This window comes from Salmo trutta, unplaced genomic scaffold, assembly GCF_901001165.1.
Source record: "Salmo trutta unplaced genomic scaffold, fSalTru1.1, whole genome shotgun sequence".
NCBI lineage: Eukaryota > Metazoa > Chordata > Actinopteri > Salmoniformes > Salmonidae > Salmo > Salmo trutta.
In genome coordinates, this window is record NW_021823216.1 from 1,473,618 (window position 1) to 1,491,778 (window position 18,161).

Genomic DNA, 18,161 nt, shown 5'->3' on the forward strand with positions numbered 1-18,161 from the left:
CTCTGGCTGTGGTTCAATGTGGAGTAGTAATGTAGTCATCCTCTGGCTGTGGTTCAATGTGGTGTAGTGATGTAGTCATCCTCTGGCTGTGGTTCAATGTGGAGTAGTAATGTAGTCATCCTCTGGCTGTGGTTCAATGTGGAGTAGTAATGTAGTCATCCTCTGGCTGTGGTTCAATGTGGAGTAGTAATGTAGTCATCTTCTGGCTGTGGTTCAATGTGGAGTAGTAATGTAGTCGTCCTCTGGCTGTGGTTCAATGTGGAGTAGTAATGTAGTCATCCTCTGGCTGTGGTTCAATGTGGAGTAGTAATGTAGTCGTCCTCTGGCTGTGGTTCAATGTGGAGTAGTAATGTAGTCATCCTCTGGCTGTGGTTCAATGTGGAGTAGTAATGTAGTCATCCTCTGGCTGTGGTTCAATGTGGAGTAGTAATGTAGTCATCCTCTGGCTGTGGTTCAATGTGGAGTAGTAATGTGGTCATCCTCTGGCTGTGGTTCAATGTGGAGTAGTAATGTAGTCATCCTCTGGCTGTGGTTCAATGTGGAGTAGTAATGTGGTCATCCTCTGGCTGTGGTTCAATGTGGAGTAGTAATGTGGTCATCCTCTGGCTGTGGTTCAATGTGGAGTAGTAATGTAGTCATCCTCTGGCTGTGGTTCAATGTGGAGTAGTAATGTAGTCATCCTCTGGCTGTGGTTCAATGTGGTGTAGTAATGTGGTCATCCTCTGGCTGTGGTTCAATGTGGAGTAGTAATGTAGTCATCCTCTGGCTGTGGTTCAATGTGGAGTAGTAATGTGGTCATCCTCTGGCTGTGGTTCAATGTGGAGTAGTAATGTAGTCATCCTCTGGCTGTGGTTCAATGTGGAGTAGTAATGTAGTCATCCTCTGGCTGTGGTTCAATGTGGAGTAGTAATGTAGCTGTTCTCTGGCTGTGGTTCAATGTGGAGTAGTAATGTAGTCATCCTCTGGCTGTGGTTCAATGTGGAGTAGTAATGTAGTCGTCCTCTGGCTGTGGTTCAATGTGGAGTAGTAATGTGGTCATCCTCTGGCTGTGGTTCAATGTGGAGTAGTAATGTAGTCGTCCTCTGGCTGTGGTTCAATGTGGAGTAGTAATGTGGTCATCCTCTGGCTGTGGTTCAATGTGGAGTAGTAATGTAGTCATCCTCTGGCTGTGGTTCAATGTGGAGTAGTAATGTAGTCATCCTCTGGCTGTGGTTCAATGTGGAGTAGTAATGTAGCTGTTCTCTGGCTGTGGTTCAATGTGGAGTAGTAATGTAGTCATCCTCTGGCTGTGGTTCAATGTGGAGTAGTAATGTAGTCGTCCTCTGGCTGTGGTTCAATGTGGAGTAGTAATGTGGTCATCCTCTGGCTGTGGTTCAATGTGGAGTAGTAATGTAGTCATCCTCTGGCTGTGGTTCAATGTGGAGTAGTAATGTAGTCATCCTCTGGCTGTGGTTCAATGTGGAGTAGTAATGTAGCTGTTCTCTGGCTGTGGTTCAATGTGGAGTAGTAATGTAGTCATCCTCTGGCTGTGGTTCAATGTGGAGTAGTAATGTAGTCGTCCTCTGGCTGTGGTTCAATGTGGAGTAGTAATGTAGCTGTCCTCTGGCTGTGGTTCAATGTGGAGTAGTAATGTAGTCATCCTCTGGCTGTGGTTCAATGTGGAGTAGTAATGTAGTCATCTTCTGGCTGTGGTTCAATGTGGAGTTGTACTGAAGCAGGACTTTTATTTCATAATAGTAGTTTGACAGTTGCACTTCCTTCACTCTGTAATTTTCTGCAATTTCTTGGGGATTAATGATTAACCAGTTGAAGCAATTAAAACCACTGTTCTGAACTATTATTTATACCAAACGTTTTAGGGTCCATACAGATGGGCCACACAGCTCCATAGGCATACAGCTCTTTTCATCATCAACTACACAATAAGCTAGAAAATAGTTAGCTCCGTTACAAACATCTTCAATCTCCAACGTTACTACAATAGTTACTTCAGCTCCGTTACAAACATCTTCAATCTCCAATGTTACTACAATAAAGAACAATGACTAGTGTTTGACTTTGAAACATGTTTTAATGAACAGCAAGGCAAGCTTACAACATTGTTCATTCAATTTGTAGTAAATGCTTTAGCTAAATTCTTTACATCCACTGGTTCACAAGATGACAGCTTGGTTTGCTGGTTTATTGAAGTACCATACTATCAATTTGTAAGTTGCTCTGGATAAGAGTGTCTGCTAAATGACTTAAATGTAATGTAAATGTATAATAATTTCCATTTAAAATGGACAAAAATGTAATTTCTCTGGCAAGAATTTTGCTAAGACTGTCTGGGAGGGATCTAAGTGAGGAGGGGAAAATGGAAAACTAGCTTTTATTGGCAGAGAGGTTTGGAACTCTTTTTGTTATTGGTCTATTAACTAATTTACCGCATTGTGATGTCACCATGGGAAGCTGAAACTCCCGCCCATGCCAACCTGCTGATTAGAAGGTCCTGTGTATATAGTTTATTTTCAACTAGAAATTATCAGGAAATTAAACTGATCAAATGTTTTCATTCTTTTACAGTGTTAGTTTCATCAGCTGTTGTACAATATGATATTTATTTATTTCACCTTTATTTAACCAGGTAGGCTAGTTGAGAACAAGTTCTCATTTGCAACTGCGACTTGGTCAAGATAAAGCATAGCAAATACATCAGTTGTACATTATGATATGAAACACTGAATTTGGACCATACTGGGCCTTTAAACAACACAAATTACAATTCATTCAAATGTCAACCTTCCATCGGATTTTCCTAAATTAACTTAATGACAAATAAAAATGCATAATCGTTTGTCGATACATTAACATATTCCTGTTAAATGTACATAATTATTTGTATGATTTGTTGTGAAGTTATAATTACTTATATTTGCTTCCATCCTAGTATAGGCAGACTCATCCACAGATAAAAGCCCATTACAATCAGCTTTCATTTGTAATCAACCTTTTCCCCAAATATCAATTAGGAATGTTTCAATGTCACTGAATTGGCCCCAGGAGTCTGGAGGAGTTACAGAATGACCCTCCTATTGTTGTTCACTTTTTAATCCTCGACCCGCCTGTCTCTCTTCTCATTTTCTCTCCTGTCCGGAGTGGCAATAGGCCACCCATTATACCCCTATAAATGGCACCTTATTCCCTATGAAGTGCACTACTTTCTAAAGTACTTTATAGGGAACGGGGTGTCGTTTGGGATGGAGCCTCACTCTCTCCTCTGCTTTAAATGAGCCAAACTGAGCACAGTTGAGTTTATTTGAAACAGCTCTGAATATTAAAATCCCAGAGTATATTACAGCTGGCAGAGGTTTTTAATGAGTTTGCACGCCTTAACAACTGCTTTGTTGGTTTTCTGGGACTGCAGGACTATTCAAACAGGCAAATTAACTTCATCACACTACTGTCCCAAATGTGACCCTATTCCCTATATAGTGTACATCTTTTGAAGTAGTGCACTATAAAGGGAATAGGCTACCATTTTGCCAGGTGGCGTTTTTTATTTGTTTATTTTTCATTAGCATCATCGCTAACGGCTACAGAAAGTGGTAGACAAACGGGCACACACAGACAGGGGCATTCCTGTGACCTGGCCTCTTCAGGAAGTTGAAGGAATTTATTCATCACTGACTTATTTTGTTCATGTTTTATGATCATCTTGGGAAAGTTATAGAATTTTTGAATAACTTCAATACATTTAGGTGATGTCCTGCTAACTTCAATACATTTAGGTGATGTCCTACTTGCTTCAATACATTTAGGTGATGTCCTACTTGCTTCAATACATTTAGGTGATGTCCTACTTGCTTCAATACATTTAGGTGATGTCCTACTTGCTTCAATACATTTAGGTGATGTCCTACTTGCTTCAATACATTTAGGTGATGTCCTACTTGCTTCAATACATTTAGGTGTTGTCCTACTTGCTTCAATACATTTAGGTGTTGTCCTACTAGCTTCAATACATTTAGGTGATGTCCTACTTGCTTCAATACATTTAGGTGATGTCCTACTTGCTTCAATACATTTAGGTGATGTCCTACTTGCTTCAATACATTTAGGTGTTGTCCTACTTGCTTCAATACATTTAGGTGATGTCCTACTTGCTTCAATACATTTAGGTGTTGTCCTACTTGCTTCAATACATTTAGGTGATGTCCTACTTGCTTCAATACATTTAGGTGATGTTCTACTTGCTTCAATACATTTAGGTGATGTCCTACTTGCTTCAATACATTTAGGTGATGTCCTACTTGCTTCAATACATTTAGGTGATGTCCTACTTGCTTCAATACATTTAGGTGATGTCCTACTTGCTTCAATACATTTAGGTGTTGTCCTACTTGCTTCAATACATTTAGGTGATGTCCTACTTGCTTCAATACATTTAGGTGATGTCCTACTTGCTTCAATACATTTAGGTGATGTGCTACTTGCTTCAATACATTTAGGTGATGTGCTACTTGCTTCAATACATTTAGGTGATGTCCTACTAGCTTCAATACATTTAGGTGATGTGCTACTTGCTTCAATACATTTAGGTGATGTCCTACTAGCTTCAATACATTTAGGTGATGTCCTACTTGCTTCAATACATTTAGGTGTTGTCCTACTAGCTTCAATACATTTAGGTGATGTCCTACTAGCTTCAATACATTTAGGTGTTGTCCTACTAGCTTCAATACATTTAGGTGATGTCCTACTAGCTTCAATAGTTAAATGTTTTAATGTTGTTGAATTCCGTTGTAATGTTTGGATTCCGTAATTCCGTCCGCTTCTCCGCAACGCAGATCTTTATAGGGCCCTACATTTGGGACACAACCCCTGTTTGAACCCACTGTATGATATGCATAACACTAGTCACTGAGCCTACCTACTCTAGTACAGGGATGTTACTGAACGAAGTGTGTTATGTTTCCGCAAGCAGCAGACAGTGTTTCCCCGTGCTACGTCCCGATGTGAATACGTCCCGATGTGAAGCAACCGTTGTCACACCTGGTGTTTTTTTTACGTGTTAAATGTTTAGTCTGTTAAGAGTCCCTATTCAATTTCCAGGAAAAATCAATAGAGCTCTTCAATAATTCATGGAGGGACAAGTCCTAGTGGAGATCATCTTAACCATAGCAAAGACTCTCCTCATGTCCCAAATGGCAGCCTGTTTCCTATTTAGTGCACTACTTTTGACCAGAGCCCTGTGGACTATAAAGGGAATAGGGTGTCATTTGGGACACTACCACTGGCTGTGGGGCTGTTAGCACTAGAAGTAGTCTACTCCACACATCAGCCAGACACTAACAACACACAGTTAAGTCCTGTGACTTGTAGTAGTCTACAGGCTGGATCTGAGCACAGCTTAGTGAAGGACTGTTAAGGGCTTCTGTAGAGGTCTACAGGCTGGATCTGAGCACAGCTTAGTGAAGGACTGTTAAGGGCTTCTGTAGAGGTCTACAGGGTAGATCTGAGTACAGCTTAGTGAAGGACTGTTAAGGGCTTCTGTAGAGGTCTACAGGCTGGATCTGAGTACAGCTTAGTGAAGGACTGTTAAGTGGTTGACACAATATTGGATTCTGTAATGGCAGAATCCAATACTGGACAAGCTTGTTCCCTGAGACCAGTGACTCTCTGAGCTTCTCTTCCAGACAAGCTTGTTCCCTGAGACAGGAGACGCCACTTTCACTGGGGGCGTGGGATTTTATCATTGGAATGTGATACAAAAAGAAGTAACGGTGTGCTTTAGGACCATGCGGAGGCCTCCGAGCGGTTGGGGAGGCTGTTTGGAGTGTTTATCCGACTGGATAAAAATAAAAAATATAATAATTATGTCACCCCCCCACACTTCTAAACCAAAGTTTCGGCCCTGAAACCACCGACTCTTGGAGCTTCTCTTCCAGACTAGTCTCATGATGAGTCCATGATACAGACACTCTGAGGCTTGAACTTTGCTCCTCTATTCTGTCATATCTCACTTCTGTCATATCTCACTTATTGTAATTTCTCTCTCTCTTTCTCTTTCTGTCCTCCCCATTAGGTCGACCACAGATGCCTCCCTCCTCCAGGTCAGCCCCCACAGCAGAGATATGTCCCAGTCCTTTGAGAACCTGCTAGATGATGCCACCTTCGGACTTATTACGGTACAGCCTGCACATCCTAGTCTAGAACCTGCCTCCTCACACCCTAGTCTAGCACCTGCCTCCTCACACCCTAGTCTAGCACCTGCCTCCTCACACCCTAGTCTAGCACCTGCCTCCTCACACCCTAGTCTAGAACCTGCCTCCTCACACCCTAGTCTAGAACCTGCCTCGGCACAGCTGTCTCACTCAATACAGTCAATGCTTGCTTGACGCTCCAGCAATACTTTACCATGTAGTCACTGCCTTAAATCCTCCACCTCCCAGCCTCTATACGGGTCTCCTCCCAGCCTCTATACGGGTCTCCTCCCAGCCTCTATACGGGTCTCCTCCCAGCCTCTATACGGGTCTCCTCCCAGCCTCTATACGGGTCTCCTCCCAGCCTCTATACGGGTCTCCTCCCAGCCTCTATACGGGTCTCCTCCCAGCCTCTATACTTGTCTCCTCCCAGCTTCTATACGGGTCTCCTCCCAGCCTCTATACGGGTCTCAGGATTCACAGAACAAACTCTGTTATTTTAATGAGTTTGTTCTGAGCAGGGCGGTGACTTAACGAGTTTGTTCTGAGCAGGCCGGTGACTTAACGAGTTTGTTCTGAGCAGGCCGGTGACTTAACGAGTTTGTTCTGAGCAGGCCGGTGACTTAACGAGTTTGTTCTGAGCAGGCCGGTGACTAAATGAGTTTGTTCTGAGCAGGCCGGTGACTAAATGAGTTTGTTCTGAGCAGGCCGGTGACTAAATGAGTTTGTTCTGAGCAGGCCGGTGACTTAACGAGTTTGTTCTGAGCAGGCCGGTGACTTAACGAGTTTGTTCTGAGCAGGCCGGTGACTTAACGAGTTTGTTCTGAGCAGGCCGGTGACTTAACGAGTTTGTTCTGAGCAGGCCGGTGACTAAATGAGAGCAGCACATTTTGTTGGTTTGTTTTATGAGGCCTCTCTGAAAGCCAGGGTAGGAGAAATTAACTCTGTCCCAAATGGCACACTATTCCCTTTATTGTCCATAGGGCTCTGGTCAAAAGGAGTGCACTATATAGGGAATAGGGCTCTGGTCTAAAGTAGTGCACTATATAGGGAATAGGGCTCTAGTCTAAAGTAGTGCACTATATAGTGAATAGGGCTCTGGTCTAAAGTAGTGCACTATATAGGGAATAGGGCTCTGGTCTAAAGGAGTGCACTATATAGGGAAAGGGGCTCTGGTCTAAAGTAGTGCACTATATAGTGAATAGGGTGCCATTTGGGGCGCAGCCATGTTCTGAATAGGGGAGAACTGGGTAATAAAGGATGGGGGTTACGGGGGGTACATGCTCTGAACAGGGGAGAACTGGGTAATAAAGGATGGGGGTTACAGGGGGGTACATGCTCTGAATAGGGGAGAACTGGGTAATAAAGGATGGGGGTTACAGGGGGGTACATGCTCTGAACAGGGGAGAACTGGGTAATAAAGGATGGGGGTTACAGGGGGGTACATGCTCTGAACAGGGGAGAACTGGGTAATAAAGGATGGGGGTTACAGGGGGGTACATGTTCTGAATAGGGGAGAACTGGGTAATAAAGGATGGGGGTTACAGGGGGGTACATGCTCTGAACAGGAGAGAACTGGGTAATAAAGGATGGGGGTTACAGGGGGTACATGCTCTGAATAGGGGAGAACTGGGTAATAAAGGATGGGGGTTACAGGGGGGTACATGCTCTGAACAGGGGAGAACTGGGTAATAAAGGATGGGGGTTACGGGGGGGTACATGCTCTGAATAGGGGAGAACTGGGTAATAAAGGATGGGGGTTACAGGGGGGTACATGCTCTGAACAGGAGAGAACTGGGTAATAAAGGATGGGGGTTACAGGGGGGGGGTACATGCTCTGAACAGGGGAGAACTGGGTAATAAAGGATGGGGGTTACAGGGGGTACATGCTCTGAACAGGAGAGAACTGGGTAATAAAGGATGGGGGTTACAGGGGGGTACATGCTCTGAATAGGGGAGAACTGGGTAATAAAGGATGGGGGTTACAGGGGGGTACATGTTCTGAACAGGGGAGAACTGGGTAATAAAGGATGGGGGTTACAGGGGGGTACATGCTCTGAATAGGGGAGAACTGGGTAATAAAGGATGGGGGTTACGGGGGGGGGGTACATGTTCTGAACAGGGGAGAACTGGGTAATAAAGGATGGGGGTTACAGGGGGGTACATGCTCTGAACAGGGGAGAACTGGGTAATAAAGGATGGGGGTTACAGGGGGGTACATGCTCTGAACAGGGAAGAACTGGGTAATAAAGGATGGGGGTTACGGGGGGGGGGGTACATGCTCTGAACAGGGGAGAACTGGGTAATAAAGGATGGGGGTTACAGGGGGGTACATGCTCTGAACAGGGGAGAACTGGGTAATAAAGGATGGGGGTTACAGGGGGGTACATGTTCTGAACAGGGGAGAACTGGGTAATAAAGGATGGGGGGTACAGGGGGGTACATGCTCTGAACAGGGGAGAACTGGGTAATAAAGGATGGGGGTTACAGGGGGGTACATGCTCTGAACAGGGGAGAACTGGGTAATAAAGGATGGGGGTTACAGGGGGGTACATGTTCTGAATAGGGGAGAACTGGGTAATAAAGGATGGGGGTTACAGGGGGGTACATGCTCTGAACAGGAGAGAACTGGGTAATAAAGGATGGGGGTTACAGGGGGTACATGCTCTGAATAGGGGAGAACTGGGTAATAAAGGATGGGGGTTACAGGGGGGTACATGCTCTGAACAGGGGAGAACTGGGTAATAAAGGATGGGGGTTACAGGGGGGTACATGCTCTGAACAGGGGAGAACTGGGTAATAAAGGATGGGGGTTACAGGGGGGTACATGCTCTGAACAGGGGAGAACTGGGTAATAAAGGATGGGGGTTACGGGGGGGTACATGCTCTGAATAGGGGAGAACTGGGTAATAAAGGATGGGGGTTACAGGGGGTACATGCTCTGAACAGGAGAGAACTGGGTAATAAAGGATGGGGGTTACAGGGGGGTACATGCTCTGAACAGGAGAGAACTGGGTAATAAAGGATGGGGGTTACAGGGGGGTACATGCTCTGAACAGGAGAGAACTGGGTAATAAAGGATGGGGGTTACAGGGGGGTACATGCTCTGAACAGGGGAGAACTGGGTAATAAAGGATGGGGGTTACAGGGGGGTACATGCTCTGAACAGGAGAGAACTGGGTAATAAAGGATGGGGGTTACAGGGGGTACATGCTCTGAATAGGGGAGAACTGGGTAATAAAGGATGGGGGTTACAGGGGGGTACATGCTCTGAATAGGGGAGAACTGGGTAATAAAGGATGGGGGTTACAGGGGGGTACATGCTCTGAACAGGGGAGATCTGGGTAATAAAGGATGGGGGTTACAGGGGGGTACATGCTCTGAACAGGGGAGAACTGGGTAATAAAGGATGGGGGTTACAGGGGGGTACATGTTCTGAACAGGGGAGAACTGGGTAATAAAGGATGGGGGGTACAGGGGGGTACATGCTCTGAACAGGGGAGATCTGGGTAATAAAGGATGGGGGTTACAGGGGGGTACATGCTCTGAACAGGAGAGAACTGGGTAATAAAGGATGGGGGTTACAGGGGGGGGGGTACATGCTCTGAACAGGGGAGAACTGGGTAATAAAGGATGGGGGTTACAGGGGGTACATGCTCTGAACAGGAGAGAACTGGGTAATAAAGGATGGGGGTTACAGGGGGGTACATGCTCTGAATAGGGGAGAACTGGGTAATAAAGGATGGGGGTTACAGGGGGGTACATGTTCTGAACAGGGGAGAACTGGGTAATAAAGGATGGGGGTTACAGGGGGGTACATGCTCTGAATAGGGGAGAACTGGGTAATAAAGGATGGGGGTTACGGGGGGGGGGGTACATGCTCTGAACAGGGGAGAACTGGGTAATAAAGGATGGGGGTTACAGGGGGGTACATGCTCTGAACAGGGGAGAACTGGGTAATAAAGGATGGGGGTTACAGGGGGGTACATGCTCTGAACAGGGAAGAACTGGGTAATAAAGGATGGGGGTTACGGGGGGGGGGGGGTACATGCTCTGAACAGGGGAGAACTGGGTAATAAAGGATGGGGGTTACAGGGGGGTACATGCTCTGAACAGGGGAGAACTGGGTAATAAAGGATGGGGGTTACAGGGGGGTACATGTTCTGAACAGGGGAGAACTGGGTAATAAAGGATGGGGGGTACAGGGGGGTACATGCTCTGAACAGGGGAGAACTGGGTAATAAAGGATGGGGGTTACAGGGGGGTACATGCTCTGAACAGGGGAGAACTGGGTAATAAAGGATGGGGGTTACGGGGGGGTACATGCTCTGAACAGGGGAGATCTGGGTAATAAACTTTGTTCGCCATCAGCACCAGGCTACATGGCCAGCAGACAGAGGGAATAGTTGGCAGGAGTTGTTTTTAGGTCGCCTCAGGGACTTTTAATTGGATCATTTATCTATTGTCCTTCTCGTTGACATTTTGACTCTTGTAATAAAAATCTTTTTTCTGTTTGAAATAGAACCTCCGTCAGCGCAGGTCTTAGTGTTATCCTTTATAATTAAAAGTGGGCCGTGCCTCTGTTCTCTCCAAACGAACCGGGGCATGTTGTTAACGACGTCTGGTAATGCGTTGTGGGCAGATAACAGGCCTAACTGTAGTTGCACATTGTTTTAGATCCCGACTGCGTTATGGAATAGCAGCGACATCTCATAGACATTAGCTTGGCTGCTGAGGCTGCCTGGCTGAGTGAGAGTACTGTACTCATCATCATTAAGGTTCAGGGTGCCTCCCTCCCAGCCCAGCCTCCTCGCTCCTGCCCTAGATCAGTATTACAGGAGCCATTTAGTAAAGCAGGGATTGTGGAGGAGAAGCTAATGAGCCTTGACTTGCTAATAACATTGGGTGGCCTCTCTTCACAAAGGGGTTAACGCTGCTGGAATATTGTTTTCTAATGCGACTCTAAAAAATCCAATTGCGAAGATGAATGAGCAGCGTCTCGGCCGGCCGGTAACCAACGGCAGGAGAAATAGATTGGCCTCTTTTCTGTAAAGTCTTTGATTCCTGTGGTACTTTTGTAGCGAGAGTTAAAAAAAAAAAAGAGTCCTTGAGAAGCATTAGTTTTCTTGGTGATGTGATATTGTAGGCTTTTACTTCTTCATCGTAAGAGTACGCAGTCTGGAGAGTTGAAAGTGTTTCAGGCAGTGGGGGGCCGGGGGAGGGTACTAGGTTGGGAATCTGAGATGATAACCAATGCTGTTGTGCTCTTGAGATGCTTTCCCCGTTGCTTTTGATGAAAATCGAAAGTTGAAATGTGCAGTAAGTCATCTAGCTGTGGGTACTTCCAAATGTAACATTTCACACCTGTGATTAGGTGAAAATAGCACATAGCTAAAATAAGCCCTTGTCATCTTAGTGCTTATAATGAGACTGCAGCTAAACTACATCTGTCTGGTGCCACAGCGTTAACAATGACCTCCTTCATGACCCTTATCTTCCCTGTCATCCCTCTCCTCCTCTCTCCTCTCCCTCTCTCCCGCTCTACTCCTCTCCCTCTCTCCCGCTCTCCTCCTCTCTCCTCTCCCTCTCTCCCGCTCTACTCCTCTCTTGTCCCCGCAATCCTCTTCCTTTTTCCTCTTCTCTCTCTCTCCCCTGTTCTGCTTTACTCCCTCTCTCCTCCCTCTCTCCTCCCTCTCCCCCAACAGAGGTTTTCTCAGGACCCAGTCACCACTACTCTGGGTGGTTTCTCCAGGGTGACCAACTACCTGTTTGATGCGCTCCGGGGTCCAGACGCGGAGCTACTGCAGCAGAGGCCTGTCGGGGAGGTGGCTGACCTGCTGAATGAGGCCATACCTGGACTGGACATCAACCAGCAGGAGGAACCAGGCTTTGAGGTTATCACCAGGGTGAGTCAGAGTAGACACTGGGAATGAACGCACATACTCACACACACACACACACACACACACACACACACACACACACACACACACACACACACACACACACACACACACACACACTCTGGAACTGGAAAATGGCGGCGGAAGAAATGGCAGCAGTTTTACGGTCTCCTAACCAATTGTGCTACTATGTGTTTTTTCGCGTTATTTGTAACTTATTTTGTACATAATGTTTCTGCCACCGTATCTTACGGCAAAAAAGAGCTTCTGGATATCAGGACAGCGATCACTCACCTCGGATTAGACCAAGATTTCTTTCTACAACAAGCAGACAAACAGGACATTCTCCAAACACCCGACAAGGCCAACATCCCAGTTATTTGCAAGAGGAAGAGATGCGGGTACAGAGGACACAGAGCGGGATGCCTTGGGAGGATCCGCAGAAGGTGCGTGGGAAAGCTGCCGTTACCGTAAATATTACTCGCCAACGTGCAATCATTGGACAATAAATTAGACGAGGTACGATCACGAATATCCTACCAACGGGACATCAAAACTAATATCCTATGTTTCCCGGAATCGTGGCTGAAAGATAACATGGATATTCAGCTAGTGGGATATACGCTGCATCGGCAAGATAGAACCGCATACTCCGGTAAAAGGAGGGGGGGGGCGATCTGTGCATATTTGTAAACAACAGCTAGAGCACGAAATCTACGGAAGTCTCTACATTTTGCTCGCCTGAAGTGGAGTATATTGTGATAAATTGCAGGCCACACTACTTGCCTAGAGAGTTTAAAGCTATACTTTTCGTGACTGCACTCAGTCAGCTGTATAAGGAAATGAGTAAACAGGAAACCACTCACCCAGAGGTGGCGCTCCTAGTGGCCAGAGACTTTAATGTAGGGAAACTTAAATCAGTTCTACCAAATTTCTATCAACATGTTAAATGTGCAACCAGAGGGAAAAAAATTCTAGATCACCTGTACTCCACACACAGAGACGCGTACAAAGCTCTCCCTCGCCTTCCATTTGGTAAATCCGACCACAACTCTATCCTCCTGATTTCTGCTTACAAGCAAAAATTAATGCAGGAAGCACCAGTGACTCGGTCTATAAAAAAGTGGTCAGATGAAGCAGATGCTAAAATACAGGACTGTTTTGCTATCACAGACTGGAACATGTTCCGGGATTCTTCCGATGGCATTGAGGAGTACACCACATCAGTCACTGGCTTTATCAATAAGTGCATTGAGGACGTCGTCCCCACAGTAACTGTACGTACATACCACAACCAGAAGCCATGGATTACAGGTAACATTCGCACTGAGCTAAAGGGTAGCACTGCCGTTTTCAAGGTGCGGGACTCTAACCTTATAAGAAATCCTGCTATGCCCTGCAACGAACCATCAAACAGGCAAAGCGACAATACAGGGCTAAGATTGAATCATACTACACCGGCTCCGACGCTCGTCTTATGTGGCAGGGCTTGCGACACGAGCCTACCAGACGAGCTAAATCACTTCTATGCTCGCTTTGAGGCAAGCAACACTGAGGCATGTATGAGAGCATCAGCTGTTCCGGACGACTGTGTGATCATGCTCTTTGTAGCCGACGTGAGTAAGACCTTTAAACAGGTCAACATTCACAAGGCTGCGGGGCCAGACAGATTACCAGGACGTGTGCTCTGGGCATGTGCTGGCCAACTGGCAGGTGTCTTCACTGACATTTTCAACATGTCACTGATTGAGTCTGTAATACCAACATGTTTCAAGCAGACCCCCATAGTCCCTGTGCCCAAGAACACAAAGGCAACCTGCCTAAATGACTACAGACCCGTAGCACTCACGTCCGTAGCCATGAAGTGCTTTGAAAGGCTGGTAATGGCTCACATCAACCCTATTATCCCAGAAACCCTAGACCCACTCCAATTTGCATACCGCCCAAACAGATCCACAGATGATGCAATCTCGATTGCACCCACACTGCCCATTCCCACCTGGACAAAAGGAACACCTATGTTAGAATGCTATTCATTGACTACAGCTCAGCGTTCAACACCATAGTACCCTCAAAGCTCATCTCTAAGCTAAGGATCCTGGGACTAAACACCTCCCTCTGCAACTGGATCCTGGAATTCCTGATGGGCCGCCCCCAGGTGGTGAGGGTAGGTAGCAACACATCTGCCACGCTGATCCTCAACACGGGGGCCCCTCAGAGGAGCGTGCTCAGTCCCCTCCTGTACTCCCTGTTCACCCACGACTGCATGGCCAGGCACGACTCCAACACCATCATTAAGTTTGCAGACGACACAACAGTGGTAGGCCTGATCACCGACAACGACGAGACAGCCTATAGGGAGGAGGTCAGAGACCTGGTCGGGTGGTGCAAGAATAACAACCTATCCCTCAACGTAACCAAGACTAAGGAGATGATTGTGGACTAATGGAAAAGGAGGACCGAGCATTTTTCACTGTCTTTTTACTGTTGTTTTTTTCTTTACTTACCTATTGTTCACCTAATACCTTTTTTGCACTATTGGTTAGAGCCTATAAGTAAGCATTTCACTGTAAGGTCTACACCTGTTGTATTCGGCACACGTGACAAATAAACTTTGATTTGAGTTGACCTGTCTTGGGGATAAACACAGGCTTAGGAAACACATACAGGTGATCAGATCTGACAGTGTTTAACGTCTCCAGAACCACATCGACATGACCTACTGTAGCAATCTTCTGAGATGTGAAGCACGGCTGCTTACTGCCTAGTGCCCACCTGTCTCACTGGCTAGATGGGACTCTCATCCTGGACCCGAGCAGACTGGCTAGATGGGACTCTCAGCCTGGACCCGAGCAGACTGGCTAGATGGGACTCTCAGCCTGGACCCGAGCAGACTGGCTTGATGGGACTCTCAGCCTGGACCCGAGCAGACTGGCTTGATGGGACTCTCAGCCAGGACAAGTGTAGACTGGCAAGACGAGACTCTCAGCCAGGACCCGAGCAGATTGGCTTGATGGGACTCTCAGCCAGGACCAGTGCAGAATGGCTAGATGGGACTCTCAGCCAGGACCCGAGCAGACTGGCTAGATGGGACTCTCAGCCAGGACCCGAGCAGACTGGCTAGATGGGACTCTCAGCCAGGACCCGAGCAGACTGGCTAGATGGGACTCTCAGCCAGGACCCGAGCAGACTGGCTTGATGGGACTCTGCTCGGGTCCTGGCTGAGAGTCCCATCAAGCCAATCTGCTCGGGTCCTGGCTGAGAGTCCCATCTAGCCATTCTGCACTGGTCCTGGCTGAGAGTCCCATCAAGCCAGTCTGCTCGGGTCCTGGCTGAGACTGGCTTGATGGGACTCTCAGCCAGGACCAGTGCAGAATGGCTAGATGGGACTCTCAGCCAGGACCCGAGCAGATTGGCTTGATGGGACTCTCAGCCAGGACCAGTGCAGACTGGCTAGATGGTACTCTCAGACAGAAGTTCCCTTTTTCCTCACACACACAGCTCTACCGTCTGTCTCCATTAAACCAGGAGGTTGTGGTAACAGCCACCCAGTTCCTCTCTAATTGCCTCTGTTTTAATTAGAAGTGACCCTCTGCTCTCAGCGTTGCCAAGGCAACCTGTGCTGCTAGCTAGCCTCCTCTCCACAGGTGTGGTTGAGTGTGATGTTGGATGACATGTGCCTTGCTAAACATAGAAATAGTCACCACACACAACCCACTCAGTGGAATGGCACCCAGAGTGGAACGGCAAAATGTCACACTTGCTGTGCTTCTCAGAAACGTCTGGAAATGAGAAATCCACTTAAAAATGTTGTTTGAACTTTGTTTCTCAGTAGGTCTGTAGGCCAGAGTGGGGACATGGGTAGGTCTGTAGGCCAGAGTGGGGACATGGGTAGGTCTGTAGGCCAGAGTGGGGACATGGGTAGGTCTGTAGGCCAGAGTGGGGACATGGGTAGGTCTGTAGGCCAGAGTGGGGACATGGGTAGGTCTGTAGGCCATAGTGGGGACATGGGTAGGTCTGTAGGCCATAGTGGGGACATGGGTAGGTCTGTAGGCCAGAGTGGGGACATGGGTAGGTCTGTAGGCCAGAGTGGGGACATGGGTAGGTCTGTAGGCCAGAGTGGGGACATGGGTAGGTCTGTAGGCCAGAGTGGGGACATGGGTAGGTCTGTAGGCCAGAGTGGGGACATGGGTAGGTCTGTAGGCCAGAGTGGGGACATTGTTTCTAGACACCAGCTATATGCCTCCATCGCCGCCTCCTCCTGGTTCTAATAACCATCTTCACTACAGTGCACCATCGCCGCCTCCTCCTGGTTCTAATAACTATCTTCACTACAGTGCACCATCGCCGCCTCCTCCCGGTTCTAATAACTATCTTCACTACAGTGCACCATCGCCGCCGCCTCCTGGTTCTAATAACCATCTAGGTGTTATTGTAATAGAGAACGTGTTCTCAGTAATCAATATATGAATAATAAATTGTGCACTATCTTGGTCATGATGTTTAATAATAACAGTAATAATATATGAATAATAAATAGATATAGTGCAGTATCTTGGTCAGGCTGTAATAATATATGCCGTGAAGCAGCAGGTAGCCTAGCGGTTAAGAGTGTTGGACCAGTAACAGAAAGGTCGCTGTTTCGAATCCTCGAGCCGGCAAGGTGGACAAATCTGCCGTTCTGTCCTTGAGCAAGGCAGTTATCCCCAACAACAACTGCTCCCCGGGCAGCGACGGCGTGGTTAAAGGCAGCCCCCCCCCCCCCCCCCTGACACTGCTCTGATTGAGGGTTAAACGAGGAAGACACATTTCAGTTGTACAACTGACTAGGTCTCCCCTTTCAACGTTAGGACTGTTTTCCTCAACTGACTAGGTCTCCCCTTTCAATGTTAGGACTGTTTTCCTCAACTGACTAGGTCTCCCCTTTCAATGTTAGGACTGTTTTCCTCAACTGACTAGGTCTCCCCTTTCAATGTTAGGACTGTTTTCCTCAACTGACTAGGTCTCCCCTTTCAACGTTAGGACTGTTTTCCTCAACTGACTACGTATCCCCTATCCCATTTAGAAGATGCTTTTATCAAACCAGACTTAGTCGTGTGCATACATTTTACGTATGGGAGGCTCCAGCGAAAATCGAACCAACGACCCTTGGCATTGCAAGCGCCATGTGTTTTCAATCTACCTGGTTTAAATAAAGGTTTATACATTATTTAGATCTGTGGTGAGTAAATAGTAAATAAATTAGACCTCTTTCTCTCGCTCTCTCACACACACTTCGATTGGCTGATGATGCAGAGTGTAACCTCTGAGTCGAGGAGGAATGCAACGCACGCCAGATTTTTTTAATTAGATTTTGATTACATGAACCTCCTGGCTGGCCACTTTATTACCTTGTGGAAATCATTAGAAAAGAGGGAGAAAGATCAATAGTGTAAATATGCTACTTTACCTTTTAAAACAACCTCTGTATAAAGAGCCACACTATACGAAGCTGATCAGATATGCAGCTTTGAAGGTCCCCAAGAGCACAGTGGCCTTCACCATTATTAAATGGAAGTAGTTTGGAACCACCAAGACTCTTCCAGGGGCTGGCCGCCCGGCCAAATTGAGCAAATGGGGGTGAAGGGCCTTGGTCAGGGAGGTGACCAAGAACCCGATGGTCACTCTGACAGAGCTCCACAGTTCCAGAAGGACAACCATCTCTGCAGCACTCCATCAATCAGGCCTTTATGGTGGAGTGGTCAGACAGAAGCCAATCCTCAGTAAAAGGCACATGACAGCCCGCTTGGAGTTTGCCAAAAGGTACCTAAAGGAATCTGACCATGAGAAACAAGATTCTATGTTCTGATGAAACCAAGATTGAATTCTTTGGCCTGAATGCCAAGTGTCACATCTGCAGGAAACCTGGCACCATCCCTACGGTGAAACATGGTGGTGGCAGCATCATGCTGTGGGGATGTTTTTCAGTGGCAGGGACCTCAGACTGGGGCGAAGGTTCACCTTCCAACAGGACGACCCATAAGCACACAGCCATGACAATGCAGGAGTGTCTTCGGGACAAGTCTCAATGTCT

At 46.9% G+C, this 18,161-nt stretch overlaps 1 protein-coding gene across 2 annotated transcripts in view; it reads left to right on the plus strand.

Moving 5' to 3' along the window:
• LOC115189702 (TBC1 domain family member 15) overlaps positions 1–18,161 on the plus strand; it is a 64,013-nt gene that overhangs the window by 15,174 nt on the left and 30,678 nt on the right. For both annotated transcript variants that reach the window (XR_003876977.1, XM_029748242.1), the window contains exons 6-7: positions 6,068–6,170; positions 11,891–12,091. Coding sequence is in view for 1 of the 2 variants with exons in the window: in XM_029748242.1 (XP_029604102.1) it covers positions 6,068–6,170; positions 11,891–12,091 (304 nt within the window). In the remaining variant the exon portion in view is untranslated. The remainder of the gene's footprint in view (positions 1–6,067; positions 6,171–11,890; positions 12,092–18,161) is intronic.